This window comes from Centropristis striata, chromosome 16 (assembly GCF_030273125.1).
Source record: "Centropristis striata isolate RG_2023a ecotype Rhode Island chromosome 16, C.striata_1.0, whole genome shotgun sequence".
Classification (NCBI taxonomy): Eukaryota; Metazoa; Chordata; class Actinopteri; order Perciformes; family Serranidae; genus Centropristis; species Centropristis striata.
The window spans coordinates 14,720,737-14,736,613 of record NC_081532.1 but is presented as its reverse complement, the minus strand read 5'-3'; the positions used below and the strand labels follow the sequence as shown (position 1 = coordinate 14,736,613).

The window sequence follows — 15,877 nt, the reverse complement described above, 5'->3', positions numbered from 1 at the left end:
ACAACTCTCCTGCATATACTGTACCGAGACATTTATCATTTTGATAACTGCAGCTTATTTTTGTGAATGCTTTAGCACTTCTTACTTTGCCAGAGCATATTTGTGATGATTAACAGTTCACAAGTTCTGATACAGTTGTCTCAATGTGCTTGTGCAAGTAGTTCTATTTTTTACCAATAAAACTATTTTGTGAAAGCAACACGCCTGCTGTATGTGCTCTGCGTGCCATTCTTGTGTGCTTTTATGTGACACGCTGATAAAGATGGAGATAGCATTCATCTGCCAGATCTACAGACTGTTGGATAGTACAGGCTGTGCTGCACGGAGCGGACAGGCTGCTCATACACAGCACCCAGGAATACAGGAGAATCAGTCCAACTAAAATATGCATCCATTAAACATTACTATGTGGAAGTGGGTTTTAATAAAATTCTTCCTTACATACCGCACCACCTAGCCTGTGAGTCATTCCTCACCGAGATGATAGCAGAGGTTAACAGATAAATGGAATAACTGGGAGGTTAAGGGAGTGGGAGTTATTTCAGTTGTCAGAGTCATGAGTTTACTGACAACATGCAGACAGACACTGAAATAAGTTGCAAACAGATGGCAGCTGCAATTTATCATCAACAGATAAATCTGCAATAAGAAGATTAAATCTGATTCCAGACATATTGGTGTATATGCTGGCTTAGTCACAATAAATTGCTGTACAGAAATGACCAAAATAGTTTGTGGTGGTGGTGATTTTGTTGCGCTGTCCATTATTCGATAAAATTATTATTTGATCACTGTTTTGACTCCGTTTTTGAGGTAGAAATGCCACTGGTTCCAGCTACTTAATGGTGTTCTGCTTTTCTTTGTCTGATGCAATTATACATTTAATTTCATTAGCCTTGAGCTGAAAAAAGAAGCACTTGTTCACATAACTTTGAGCTTTAGGAAACAGTGGTATTTTGTACCTTTTCCCCTAGAAAAATAATTAATTGAGAAAATAATCTGCAGATTAATCAATAATGATTAATTATATTATAAATAATAATAATTTATTTGAAAATGTCCTGCTAAGCATGGTTTAGTAAGAATCTTTAATAACTAAAAGTTATGGTTATTAAGTATTGTGATTCCTGTCAAAATATATGTTAATGTTATGTACAACAAAAGCACATTGTTGAATAAAATATAAATCAAAATGGCTTTAAAAATCCTGTATCAGTTAGGTTTTAATCCATAAAACATTACAAACTGGACACATGCAAATGCATTAACAAGTGAAATGATAAGAAAAACAATCTTCAATTTTGAACTCATCCAGGAAACAAGTGTTAAACCTGACTTTGATTGTGCCAAAATAAGTTTGCACAACTTGCTGAATGAACATGTGTATAGCCTTATTTGGAGCTTGTACAGCATCTCCTCCAACTTTAATATCTATGTCCTATACTGTAACCTATACACTTCAGATGGAGCGCTCATTACAGCTGATTTGAGCCTCGTCGACACTGACTGAGTGAGAATGTGCTTTCCTGAAACAAACATGGATTATTCACGGGCTCCCTCTCATTCTCCCACTCCTCTTGGTTATGCAACAAGAGTGCAGATCAAATAACTACTCCTCTCGTGGGGAAACGCTAATAAGATCTGCTCCTCTGTGTATTTAACCTACATTTTCCATCAAAGGCTTTCACCCCGAGTTGCCGCGATGACAGATCTGAAATGCGAGGGGAGGTGAGCGCCTGTCAATTTGAGGCAGGGGTTAATCATGCGTCAGGCTTCTCTTTGAACTTCACTGCCACGTCAAATTCGCAGATTACTTTATTGACCTCCTTGACCAGCAAACAACCTTTCCAAAGATCAACCGCAGAAAAAGAAATGTAAAAGACAGTGAGGCGATGGCTGCACGCACTCCGCCAGTCACGCTTGCAGACACAAAGAGCGATATCAGAGCATGTTAAGGAAATGTCATGCCACCGCTCACCAAAACTCCATTAGCGATCACCACATTGCTCAAAATACAGTCAGCACCCAAATCGCTCGAGCATGTCCCATTACTTAATGTGGGGCTCCTTGTTTTGGACAGCAGTTATGCTCATGGAGGTTCATATGGGAGATATAATGTGGTCATCAACGCTGAGGGAGAATGACCTTCCTTTGTTGCTCTCCTCTGGTCCCAGTGCTCATGTGTGGCTGGGGGAATAATAGCAACGACCTTGGAAGAGCAGTTAACTGCTGAGAAAGGCAGTAAAAGCTATGGAGATGACAAAAGGAGTGCTTGTAGGAAAACAATACACTCTGACAGTTCAAAGGAGGCCCTTTAATATTTCAGCTTGGAGCACAGGGAAGGACGCTGGGCTTGAAGGATTCAGTAAGCTGAAGGTGAGGGAGGCTAAATGGATGAAAGGTCAGTTGTTTTTTTTTCCAATCTATATCACTCTTGATGAAAATGATCACTGTAGAGATTTTTGTATTGTATTACAGAAACAACAGTGTATTATTGAGAGCGGAGAAACACAATAACAAGCTTAGGCAAAGGCATGCTTTAACATACGGATAGAAAGGTTAATGCAATCGTAAGTTAAAGGTACAGTTCACCCCAAAATCAAAATCATGTTTTTCTCTCACCTGTAGTGATATTTATCAGTCTACAATGCTTTAGTGTGAGGTGCAGAGAACACAGCCTCTGATTGAACTCAGGGGCAGACACATAGAGACAGACAACAGTCACGCCCTATGGCCAAGTTTTTACCAATTAAAGCTAAGCTGTTCTTGGACTGTGGGAGGAAGCTGGAGGACGCGGAGAGAACCCACGCTGACACAGGGAGAACATACAAACTGAACTGAACCTGCGACCCCTCTTTTTTCTTCGAATGTTTTTCAAACTCCACTAATTGTCATAGATGTAATATAGCACCTGCTGCTGCAGATTCTATTTACTGCAGTGCAAGAGTGCTGCCATCTAAAAACATCTTTAGATGGCAAAGTATCAGTACAGCTAGAAATTGGGCGATAGAGGGTGTCTCTGTTATGATGTATTATTTTGATGATTATTCTGATAATACAAAGCCAAATTGCTGTCACTGACTTCAAGAGCTCAGCATCTGCACTAGAGGTGGGAATGACTGAGTAACATACTTGATTAATACTAATACGTTACATTGCTGATGTTAACAGTGGTATCACGATACATCAATGCTGCAATACTCAATACATTACAAGACAATCATCTGCATGTATTTCAGAGACATCTATGTAGATATGTGTCTAACTGAAGAGGAAAAAATAAGCAGGAAAAGCAAAAAACCCTCTTTTGTGAGGCAGAGTGCAAACCACTACAGCAGTGCTATCTAGTATTATATTTAAGGGAAGGCAGACATCTTCACAGCCGATGTCCCCAACACTCAAAAACAATTTTTTTGCTTAAACCACCACAATTACCATGCTTTTTTCCCTGACTAGTACAAAATCTCATCAACACACCCACTAAATCCAACCTACACCTTCAGCCCTCTAAAAAGCCTGGAAATAAGTCATGAAATGCATGAAGTTTAAATTAGACCGTTCAAAAAACCCTTCAAAGTTAATAGCTTATAGATTAATGCCTCCCATTGTGGTGAGGCTTTTTATTACTAATGTCATTTGCTATCATTGCATCCATAGCACTGCTAGCAATTAAATTATTTGAAGCTGACCCCCTTTCCTTTGGGTATAGCCGGGGTTTCAGCATTATTACTCAAAATACCTGCATATTCTCTTGGTATGTTAACTGACTAAACAAAGCTGAATTTGCTAAACCCTGAATGCTTACTCTGAGCGAGCCCGCCAGGGTTTCTTGTTAGGCGGAGCAAAAGATCTCTGGAGATGTTCATAAGCCAACTCTGCCAACCTCGGCATTTTGTTTAAGGAAGAGAGGAAGAGGAGGAGGAGGAGGAGAGTATTTTTATCTTTTTCTTTACCTTGGGTCTGTGATGTATTGAGACCAAACCTTCAGGCGTTTACCGCGCCTGCACGAGTCATTGAAATAACTTTCCCCGATACTCTTGATACCACGTTTGACCCCGTTTGCGAGATATGAATAGGCCGAGATGAATTGTGTGCCTGTGGAACGTGTGGCGAGAGGTGAGAAGGCAGCGCAGCCCCCTCTGAGGAGACTCACACTCTTACTGGGCCACTTCAGGTCACAGAGAAGATATCCATCACTGAGCCTGCTACCACGTTACACTAGATTGAGGTGGGTCACATTCGGCACTGAAAAGCCCCTGAATTCAAAGGATATAATTATTTTTATATGAGAACGGCTGCTGACACATTAGGAGAAAAGCGAGAGGACATTAACCCTCTGAGAGAGTCGTTGCTCCTGGATGACTTTTTGTCTTTCAAAGGCTGTAGCAGGCTCACTCTTTACACTATACTGACATCACTTACATCACACAAAACTAAAACACCTAAGGGCCACTGGTTCAAAATCTATTAGCTGATATCTTCCTTAATAATGCTCCAAAGTTAGGTTAAATGTTGGCAAGGGAAAACTGGCAAGGCGTTAATAAAAGGGGTCCCTTGATCTCTGATCTCCAGTTTTCTGAATGAAAATGGATTCTATGGGTACCCACAAGACTCTCCTTTACAATCATGACTCAACAAACATGCAGTTTTTCTCATGCAGTACAAATGCATTATTTTCACCTATTGTATTTTAATATTTCTGCACACTTTAGTTCCAAAACAGTCTTTTTTTGGAATTGCATAAACCTCACTGTATAAAGTGACCTGTTGTGACTTGTAGGGTGAACACGGCCTCATGAAATTTTACAATCACAAACTAGAAACCTGAGGCATTCAGAGGAGTTATGGCTTCCCTAGGTATACTGACAATAAGGGGGGTTGTACACCGTTTCCAGAACAGAAGAACAATCGTCAAAAATGCAATCCTTACAGAAATTTGCAGAAAGCTTTTTTTACGGTGTTCCTCGCGTCTTAATGTGGTATTTTGGAGGGATGAAAATGGTTGATTTTAGCACAACATCTGTGTTACAAATGATATCACCGCAGTAATTGTTTTAACAATTTATGAGACCTAACTGGGCATGGGAATTGGCTTCATGTACTTCAAACATAATATTCTGAGCCCTTTTACAACAAAATTTGAATACGTTCCTAAACAAAACACAGAAAAACTTGACACATAGTGCTGAGCTCAATCAAAATAATCTTCTGTTCCAGCTTTTAGATGGTGTATACTACATCTATGTGGCGTTTACTGTAGAATTTCTATCTGCCCCTAAAGATCCCCTGCCCCCCACCCTTAAAAAGAAACAACAGCTCTTTTGTGGCTCTCAGAGGATTAAAAATACCACTGTTTGTACTGCTGGATTTTAACTGCCAAAGTCCAAAGTCCCCCTGACAACTACCAGCCATAATGAATGTTCAATGCAGCATTAACAAATTCAATTTAGGCTCTGATCATCTGGCCCGTGCTCATGGTCGGCGTTTGTGTACAAGGCGAACATCTGTAGGGCTCTCCTCCTGTGAGGCTCAGTTAGTCGGTGGGTGATGGCTGATGCAGCCATTACTCAGAGCATGCTGACGACCGGCCCAGACAACCATCTGCTGGAGGTACGCCTCGCTCTCCTTTCAGATCGATCTCTGTCATGAATCTGTCGTCTAGCGCTCTGTACTCCTGTGGAGGGAGCTTTGCAGTTTTGACATCCTCTTCCAGCTTTTGTTTCATCCCATACATCAAACCCAGACCATATACAGACTCAATCCCCATCTCATCTTGCCTTTATTTCTTTTATCCCACTGTGGTTTTTGTCAGTTTCCTCTCGATCCATATTTTATTTCACCGCCCACCTACTTATCACTCCATTCCCCCCCCCCCCCATTTTCTTTCTCCGACTAATTTTCTTTTACAGTTTCTTTCACCTCTCCTATTACTATTTCCATCTCCCACTGCCCTCCTTCTCAATGCCTCCTTTTCTCCCTCACTTTGGTAATGAATACCACAGTGTTAGCTCTGTAGGTGCATACAGAAGAGACAGCAGGTTGCTCGTGATGAAGCATCCATCGCACGACTTATAGACCTGCCTGTGACGGACACAAGTTGATTTTAATCACATTCTGCCTAGGAAGCAGAGAGGCCGGGGAAGAGAGATGAGCAAATCAACACACACTCTTTGCAAATCAGCTATTTTCTATGTAAAGAGGCAGTGAAGATGAGACTGGATGACTGAATGTCTGTAATGAAGATGCAGATGCTTGATGGCAGCATACACTCTCAAACTCCTTGACCTCTGACCAGAATATAAATTAGAAATGTGTATAATGACTAAAGCAACAGCAGATTTCTCAGTTTTCCTTCTCTTAAGACACCACTCATATATATGTAAAGCTGTGGATGACAGAAGCAATTTAAAAACCACTCAATCCATCCGCCTCTGTGAGAATTAACAGGAGGAGAGCGACTAATAAGGAGAGGGAGGCAGGTGTGATGTGCAGCAGGACAGACCTAGGGCGTGATGAGCCTCGGGGAACACCATCAAAGCAGCCAATCGCCGCTCTCAGAAACCTTCAAGGACAATCTCAGTCACTCAATGTGACACAAGAGAGGTGCAGTCCGGGGGCGAGAAGAACAAGACAGACAGATTAAACTGCAAGGATAAGAGCCTATCTGCCCACCCCGCGTCAATACGGGCCCCGGCAGCGGCTGATTTAAAATGGATTCAACATTTCCCTTCTCATTATCCTATTAGCCCTTCGCTGGCTGGCTGGCTCCTATAGGTTCAAATCAACCAACCAATCACACACCCACACCTCTCCCTCCCCCCAGCCTTTAACTGGAGCTATTTTCTCATCATGGTTATTTGGAACGGTTCAGTTATTTCATTGCTTTTCTGTGGCGCTTTGTGATTCGCATGTTTGTTGGATTACACAGTATTAAACCACTTCAAATGTTTTTCACACTCCACTAATTGTCATATATGTAATATAGCACCTGCTGCTGCATATTCTATTTACTGCAGTGAAAGAGAGCTGCCATCTAAAACTGCTGACCAATCATTGACACTTTTTTTCCACAGAAATGTTTGTGAGTATGGAGCCACAATATATATTGGCCGATAGGGGGTGTCCTGGTTACTATGTATTATTCTGATAATTATTCTGATAATACAAAGCCAAATTGCTGTCACTGACTTCACAAGCTCAGCATCTGCACTAGAGGTGGGAATGACTGAGTAACATACTTGATTAATATTAATACGTCATATTGCCGGTGATAACAACGGTATCACGATAAAGCAATGCTGCAATACTCAATACATTACAAGACAATCATCTGTATATATTATATAGAGATCTACATGTAGATATGTGTGTAACTGAAGAGGAAAGAAAAGCAGGAAAAGCAGAAATTATGTAGTTATTCGCTGCATTGTTCAGTTTCACAATATTTGACAACTGAGATGAAAAAGTGTACAACAAAGTGCCTCCAGTTTTAGCTTAGTGCCTCTTTAATGCACACACACTGACTGCATGCTGAAGCAAGTAAAATATATGATCATTAGAGTCACACTTACTCATGTTAGGCTCACTTTTATACTGAAAAAACCCCCCAGCAAAAATTGACTATTTCCCTCCTTGGAAGTCCCTCAAGGACCACTGGGGGTCCCCAGACTCCTGGTTGAGCCAAAGCCAAACTACGTTTGTGAAGTTTACTAGAAAGAACATAAACAAACACTTTACTTTTGTTTGTTTTTGTTGTTAACAATAGTCATGTGAAATAGATTTGGTTAGATCAGTGCTACGGAATATCAAATCATCCATTTTTGCTCATTTCCTCTTTCTTACCCTCAGGTGTGAATAAACCACAGTCCTTAACATCTTTTGAAAATACAATAAAATAAATATTTTAAATCATCAGTAATGATATCCGTATAAGCCACAAGGAGCAGGTAATTATCGGTGGACAAAAAGTCCATATCGTGCATTCCTATTCACAAATAGGGAAATTATCTTATCAATGCGTGAGTGAGTGGATCTGTTCCAGGACTCACTCACAGCAGCACAAAAAGCCTCAGGTTGAGACATGACAAAGACATGCCAAAAGCAGATAAAAACAATGCCCAGTGGTGCTTCAATTTGAGCAAATTCCCCTTCATTAATAAAATCAGCGATCCAAAGGGAACAAGATAATACCAACAATTAGATTGGCTATAGGTATGAATGAGCCAATATCATACACACATGTCGCAGTAATCGAGAAAAAGACAAAAAGAAAGGGGATATAAAGGGAGACCCCTGTGATATCTGGCAGTATTACTCCTCCATTATAATTAACTTCTGCCCTCAAAAGGAGGTATTTAGCTGTTAACATTTTTATAAGTTGCTTTTGCTTTTTCATAACCAGTATCAACACCCAAGACAGTATCCATTATAACTTAAGCATTTATCCTCAGACAATATTTTTCTGTATTTCTTTATGCATTCTGGCAATATATAGGTGAGCTCTACAGTCAAACCACTGCTTTAGAAGTCTATATTCTGTGTGTCACAGCTTCAGTCCTTTTGATGTCGTTCCATAAATCAGGCAGGACATTTTTATAGTTCATGCAATTTTGCGTAATTACTGTGGTGTGCGCCAGTAAACAATGCCGAGCCATCAAGCCTTTTATGAATTATACTACATGACATACTAGTAAAAAGCAGGGCTGCACAATGCAGAGAGTATGATAATATACTCTGTGTGCTCTCTGATCTTTTATAGGACACCAGCAGCAGGAGGCCTGCTCATCAAACAGCCATCATCTCTCCTAATGATATCAATTCGACCAAGTGCCCATTAAAACATTTAGTGGGGGTAGCTGGCCTGTGTGCGCATGTGGGAGGCGCTGAATCATCTGCAGTGCATGCACGCGTAGGCAGTGTGAGTCCACTCTGTTCCTGTTTATACATACCACATGCATGCTAACACACGGGCGAATTTTCAGCAAAGACCAGCATGCTGAAATCCATTAGGCTGTTTGACGTACACGCAAAGTTTTTTTTTAAAAAAGTGCACAGAAAAGGCAGCTGAGTGTGATGAAATAATCATTGGGAGCCATTTCTTCTAAGAGAATGAACAATCACCACTGGTCCCATTCACTCTGCTTCATTTCAGTCCGCACAGGAGTTTAAATATTTACCAACAGTGGGTCTCCTAAAGAGCCATGACATCTTCAAGGGACCCACAGTCCATCTCTGACATCAACCTAACACCTATCCTTTAATTCAGGAAAAGAAAAACATGGTTTCATTTGTACAAAGATGTAAGAGAGCTCCCGAGTCTTTTAAAACAGTTGTGTGTCTGTAATCTCAAAATCTATCTCAGTGGAGCACTCCATTAGCCAACAACTGATATAATAATTTTGCAGCAGCACTTATATTTTCTTAATGCGCCCCCTAGTCCTGCTATAAATCCTTAACCCCGAAAGGAAAAAAAAAAGCTTTTTATTCTCATGTTACGTAAGAGTGAGCGTCTTTCTTTCACCACAGATACACGCACATGGGCTGAAAGACGCAGAGAGAGAAATTGGTTCTAAAAAAGAACTAGGCCCTCATTACAAGGTGCTGTATGATCGTGCCACATCTCAAATACCCACCAGGCATCATTACAACCTAGAAAGGGTCCAAAGACAGAACAGAGACAACACTGATTCAACACAGTCTTAATGAAGCCTTAAAGCAAGGGGGGTGAGGGAGGGATGAGTGATGGGGACATGACGAGGGACTCTGACGGGAGCATGGGACCAGACGAGGAGCAGGGCTCAGGAGATCCCGCTCTTATCCTACTGTAGGCTAAGAACTGTGAAATAATAATGTATCCATCTGCTGTTGTTAGCCTGACAGCCAATGTTTCAATACTGCAAGTAAATTTAATATTAAACATGCAATATGGATTTTTTTTTTCTCTCAGTCAAATAAATAACAAAAGAAAAAGAAATGCTGTTATTATGGTGAGTTTCTTCCTGTTCATTGTTAAGGAGATTTTTACAGAGAGACAAATTATCCACAGAAGGTTTACTCCTCAGCGAAACAAATGGATGCAGTGATTTAAACTGGCAAAAACACTGAAAAAGCAGTTTCACTTTAAAAACAGTGTTACTCCAATGTATTTCAGCACATTGGCAGAGGGGCAGGCACTAACGTTTGCTCAGCTTGTTTTTTTCTGATAACTAAGATCCAGATGTTTGGTGATTAATTCCAGTTAAAATATATGGTTAAAAATGACCAAGATGTAAAAAGTGTAACATGAAAATGAGGTTTAAAATAGGATAAAAAAAATCTACTTCTGACAGCTTCGGACAGACGCTGACAAATGCACAAAGGGGATATGAAGCAATTGACAGGCCACCAAAGGAAACAGATCGTTACTGTAATAAAATGTATGGATTTTTCTTGATTTAAAAATGTTTGGTTCAAATTATATAACATAGGTTTAGTTGTTTTGAGACACTTTTTCCTGCAGCAAAGTTACATATTACACTTTTTTTGCATCCTTTTGATCCATTTATTAATTTATTTTTTAAAGATGTATTTTTTTAAGGGCATTTTTTCAGCTTTATTGAGACAGTGACAGAGAGAATGGAAGAGGGAGACAGAGGGAAGACATGCGGCAAAGGGACCCAGACACAGAATCGAACCCTGATCCGCCACGACAAGGACTCAGACTTACTGGTATGAGCTCTACCAGTGAGCCACTGGGACGCCCCCATATTACACTTTTAAGTATCATGACCAAAGTTAAATCCTACCTCTGGTTTAGGGACGAAGGCTTTTCCAGGGATGGTGAATTTTTTGTGGACCGTGCAGTAAGACTGGGTCATAACGGACAGACGGCTTCTCTGTCTGCTGCCTGTGCTGGCTGTCATCCTCTGCATGGAGAGGATAACTGACATGAATTAGTCATGCAAATTCACTAAAAGCGGGTTAATTGCTGAGTTCATGTGATGTTGATTTTAGTCGTAACCAAATATGTCTGGCAAACACATTACATAAAGACTAAAAACTGGAACAAAATGAGCGCCAAAGTTTGTGCTAATTATGTTTTTATGTGTCAATAACAGAAAATAATAAGCAAACATGCTGTGAATGATCTGTCTGGCCTAAATGATAAAAACATTCCAGATTTATTTATTTTAGTTGCACATTTTGATTAATTATAGATCAAGAAATCATTATTTAATCATAACAATAAAAGTTCTTTAAACAATATCTCATACAGTGTTGATTTCATAGCAAAAGAGCATTATAAAGTAGATTTCTGGCTAGATCACACAGTTTGTTTTTTTCTTGGCAGCTTCCTGACAAATATACACCTTCAAAACATAAACAAGCAGAAGAGTTCACGCACCTCTGCGACCTCTTTCTGGAAAGTGAGAGTGAGTTGGGTGCGTCCAAAGACAAAGGGCCCCGTTCTGTTGGCCATGTTCTCCAGCCACTGAATCATGAGCGGAGTTGAGACGTTGAATGGGAGATTCCCGATGATGTGAAGGTTTGGCGGATCTGTGGAGCCACACATTCACAGTTAGGTTCCCTGGCTTTACTTAGAGCTGGACAATATATATATATATATAAAAAAAAAAAAAATATATATATATATAAATAAAAAAAAAAAAAAAAAAAAATATATATATATATATATATATATATATATATATATATATATATATATATATATATATATATATATATATATATATATATATATGTTGATATGTCACCAGATATCATCTTAGGTTTTGGATATTGTGATATTTTTTAATATTAATGTTTACCTGGTTTAAAGGACTGCTTTTCAGTCAAAGTATGTGACTTTCTGACCTTACTACTATGGATGTAAATCGCAGGATTCCTCATGAAAAGATATTACATCGATTCATTGGACAACAATGCAATATTTGGTTCGATTCAGGGGCCATTGATCGATACAAAAACAACTAAAATATGATTTTACCATTTCATTTATGAGCTCTTCCATTCTTTTTTTAATACAAAGAATAAAAAAAGATCTTCTGGTCACTATAAAAGTGCGTTTGCATTTAACTTGGCATTTAAGTGCAAATTTTTTTTTTAAGGGTTAACTTAAAAAGCCTCTGATGATCTTTTAATTATGAAAATTTTCCAAGACAGGTTCTATCTGTGGGCTCAGTTTACTTCTCAAAACAAAAAAGGGAGATTATCAAAATAAAGAGTATATTAAAGAATTGAATCAATATTAAGATGTATCATTACATCCCTACTTACCACACTGTTCTAGCTGTTTTATTGGTTGCTTTTAACCAGTCTCAGTCATTATATCCACATTACTGGTGATTATTTATCAAAAATCTCATTATGTAAATATTTTGTTAAAACACCTATACTCAACCCAGCAACACTGTCTCAATATTGAGAGAGGTATTGTATCAAATATATTTCATTATTTTTCTATATCGACCAGCCCTAGGTTGACTGCACATGACCCCTGCAACAGCTTTCATAACTCAGCTCAGCTCACCTCCCTCCCACGGCTTTGAGATACTTTTTGGGAATCCTCGGTCCATCCTGTAGGTGAGTATGTCACCGTGGACAATCCTCATCTTCTCTGGTGCTGACTCAGACAACAGCTGTTGAAAAAGGACGTGATATGACATTAAATAAGAAAGATGACAAGGTGTTCAGGAAAACTAAATAATCATCAGTCACTCTGCAGGTGGCTAACGATGCTGCAGTTGGAAATAGATGGACTGCCTTCATGCATCTGACAAGTGGCCGTGTTCGAGCTTTTTCTGCCGAGAGACCTAATGACCTTGAAATCATTGTGCATGAGCCCATATCATCGTGGCTGCTCAATTTACCTTCAGCCCTGGGATGAAGCGTGAATCTTTCTCCACCACGAGCACATCTGCTGCTCCCGCATTGAGGATGGAGCGGGTGAGACCACCGGGACCAGGACCCACCTCACACACATGGGCATCCCTCAAATTGCCCGCCTGACGCACTATTTTGTCTGAAAAGATGGAGATGGATGACTTATTCAACAGAGCATTTCATCAATATTTTTACATACACTCTTTTAACTACCTATTAACTTAGTGCAACTCATGCATCATTTAAATTACACAATTCTCTCCAATCAGATGTCTCCAACAGAGTCCTGGGTATATAAAGTGAGATTAATAGTGTGTGATGTTACAATACCTGTCTGCTCCTGTGTGATGAAGATGAGGTGCATTAATCTAACAGTCACCTTGTCCAAGGACAAGAGAGCAGATCAGACCTGCACTGCATCACTGATAATTATATTAAGGCTCAAGCTCTGCAAGGGCTGTAAACAACTGACTCGGTCCATTCACATTAGAAGATCTAGTGAACCTCGCCCATACTGAAAAGCCTGTCTGTTCCAATGCTGTGAAACAAGGCTATGTGTAGCTGTGCAATCAAGTGCACTCACAAAACACACACCATTGTGCCCCCAATGCAGACACAGTAACAAAGAACAGGAGCAAGCAGGTATTGGTGCACTGCAGATAGAGCGAAAGAAAGAGAAAGGAAGAGTGAGGCAGACTGACCTGTGAGCCTCAAGTCCAACAGAAAGTTCTGGGAGAGCTGTTTCTGAGCTCGCAGTTTGTACAGCTTTATGAGCTCGCTTATAGTAGGCAAGGGAGGCAGGCGGAAATAAGACAGTTTTCCTGAGGCAGCCATCGTTCAGGTGAACACTGAAGAAAAAAAGAAAGAAAAAAAAAACACACAAAATGTGAGAAAAACTGATCAGCTTCCACATAACATGACTCAGATGCTGAGAGGCATATAAATACTGAATAGGCCAATGTGTGAGGAATTACTGGTAATAATAACCTGTCAGTAAAAAGCAGTTGAAAGCCTTTATGAAAAGTAGGATCGTCAGGAGTGACCTTTTGAATTGCAGACGCTAAAGGCAATAAATTAGGGTTATTTTGGCATGTACCTTTTCAGCTATGATGAGTCAGCTTCATTCTAACCTTTAAATTCAAATGTATTAATAATTTCCCACAAATATGCTTCACAGGACATATTTATCTATAGGTGCCTGCCAATGCTGGCAAATTGCTTTCAATTGCAATTAGTTGTTCATCAGGTCATGGGATTAATTAACAATGTATCGCCTTAAACTGAGGCATCAGTGCCATATGGTGTCCTATAATAAGACCTCGTGCCCCACCTAGTGGTGTTATAACATATTAGTCAGTAACATAAAGAACACAAAATGTGATGTGTTGAAGGTTGTACATGTTCCCTTCTATCTTAATCTGATCCAAACCTCATCAAAACACTATTTTAACAGAAGCTTAACTCAACCCTGACCTTAACTAACTATATCCACTGAGGGAGCGCGACGAGAAACGATATTTTGGAGGGGAAGAAACATTATTTGAAGGGAGAACAGACACATTCTTACACTCCAGATTTTACAAAACATGTAAATGTAGTTGCTATATTTTACGGTAAAAAACAGTATTGCTCAATTAAGTAGCCTAAATGAATAAGCAAGGAGGCAGAAAATCCACCTCAAACTGGAGCAATTCGCTTTAAACTCATGTTGTCAACTGTCTCAGCTGTGACACTGACACAGTCGTTAGCATTGCAGCTAATATTAGCTCTTTAGTTCAAGTCCTGCCAACAGAGCCCCTGGCAAGGCTGTTAATATAAAAATAAACATGTCGTATTGTTTCTTAGAACAGCGATAAGGCTGTGAACAAACTACAGAAATAATTCAACAAAGGCAGGAGGCTTGAAATGTACAAGTTAACCCACGTTTCTCACCGGTGCCGTTTTCTTCTCGTACACTTCCTCCTTCGTCATTGAATTGACATCTGAGCATCCAATCAGCCTGCGAGAATTCTAACATCATCCAATCAAATGATAGGAGGCGGGGTTTTGGTTTGCCCTTGAAAAACCGTTCATTGTATATGTAATGATGCAATATAGCCACAAGAGAGCGACAATTCAGTGAAGATTTATCTATAGTATAAGCACATAAAGGAGGATTGGTTGATGAAGTCCTTCTATCCTAAAACATAATGTCATTATTTATATTCAATGATGGTTTGTCTATCAATGCAACCTGAATGTATCAGTGTGAAGTTAAATTATTTTTCATGGCTTAAAGAGAGCTTTGTGATAATAATCACAAAATATGATAATAACACATAATATAATATAAAATATGAATAATATATGAAAATAAATTACAAGAATACAGCTATTACTTAATTTTATCTCATGAAGACATCTATCTATAAAAGCAAGAAGCGTCTGTGCATGTGCGTCTAGGGCATATCTCAGACTGACCTAAGATTTTGTATGTGGCTTGCACATGGCATGAAGGTGTGCATCCTGGATTTTGAAGATTTTTTAATTCATTTTTCAAAATATCATCATTTACGTAGGACGTGTTGCGGCATTGCATTGTTTCCAATTGGACGCCTTTTCGGGGAGCTCCGCCCCATTGTGTGATAGGCCTACACCTGGTCAGTAACCCAATTCACTCTGGATTTCCACGCCTTAATCATCTGTAAGTCTATTTAGCCTACCTATTTTTCAGAGTTTTAAAGTGCGCTACAAGGTTCGATTTTCCAATAATATTCAAATAGTTTCCAGCGAATATCTTATGAAACCTTATGAAAAGTAAGTGTTTTATGGAGTTGCAGACATTGCAGTGGTCTGCATGTAATGTACGAATACATACTTCCTACAGGCACTGCACTAGTTTATATGAAGAAAGAGACAAGGTCATTATGAAGCACAAGATCCTCTCAGGCTTGTAAACACACAATAGCCCCTGGTTTCACTGTCATTATTAGGTTATAAATCCAGCTTACGACAT

The 15,877-nt window shown here is 39.5% G+C and overlaps 1 protein-coding gene across 3 annotated transcripts in view; it reads right to left on the bottom strand.

Moving 5' to 3' along the window:
* tfb1m (transcription factor B1, mitochondrial) overlaps positions 1-14,901 on the bottom strand; it is a 31,855-nt gene extending 16,954 nt beyond the window's left edge. The window contains exons 1-6 of one of the 3 annotated variants that reach the window (XM_059353594.1): positions 14,806-14,901; positions 13,584-13,730; positions 12,870-13,021; positions 12,530-12,638; positions 11,384-11,535; positions 10,785-10,904 (exon numbers count right to left, since the gene is read on the bottom strand). In XM_059353594.1, the coding sequence (XP_059209577.1) occupies positions 10,785-10,904; positions 11,384-11,535; positions 12,530-12,638; positions 12,870-13,021; positions 13,584-13,716 (666 nt within the window). In that variant the 5' untranslated portion in view covers positions 13,717-13,730; positions 14,806-14,901. Of the gene's footprint in view, positions 1-10,784; positions 10,905-11,383; positions 11,536-12,529; positions 12,639-12,869; positions 13,022-13,583; positions 13,731-13,869; positions 14,069-14,805 lie in introns of those variants that run through there. The other 2 variants (XM_059353595.1, XM_059353596.1) reach the window with 2 other exon arrangements.
* Positions 14,902-15,877: the final 976 nt, after the last annotated feature.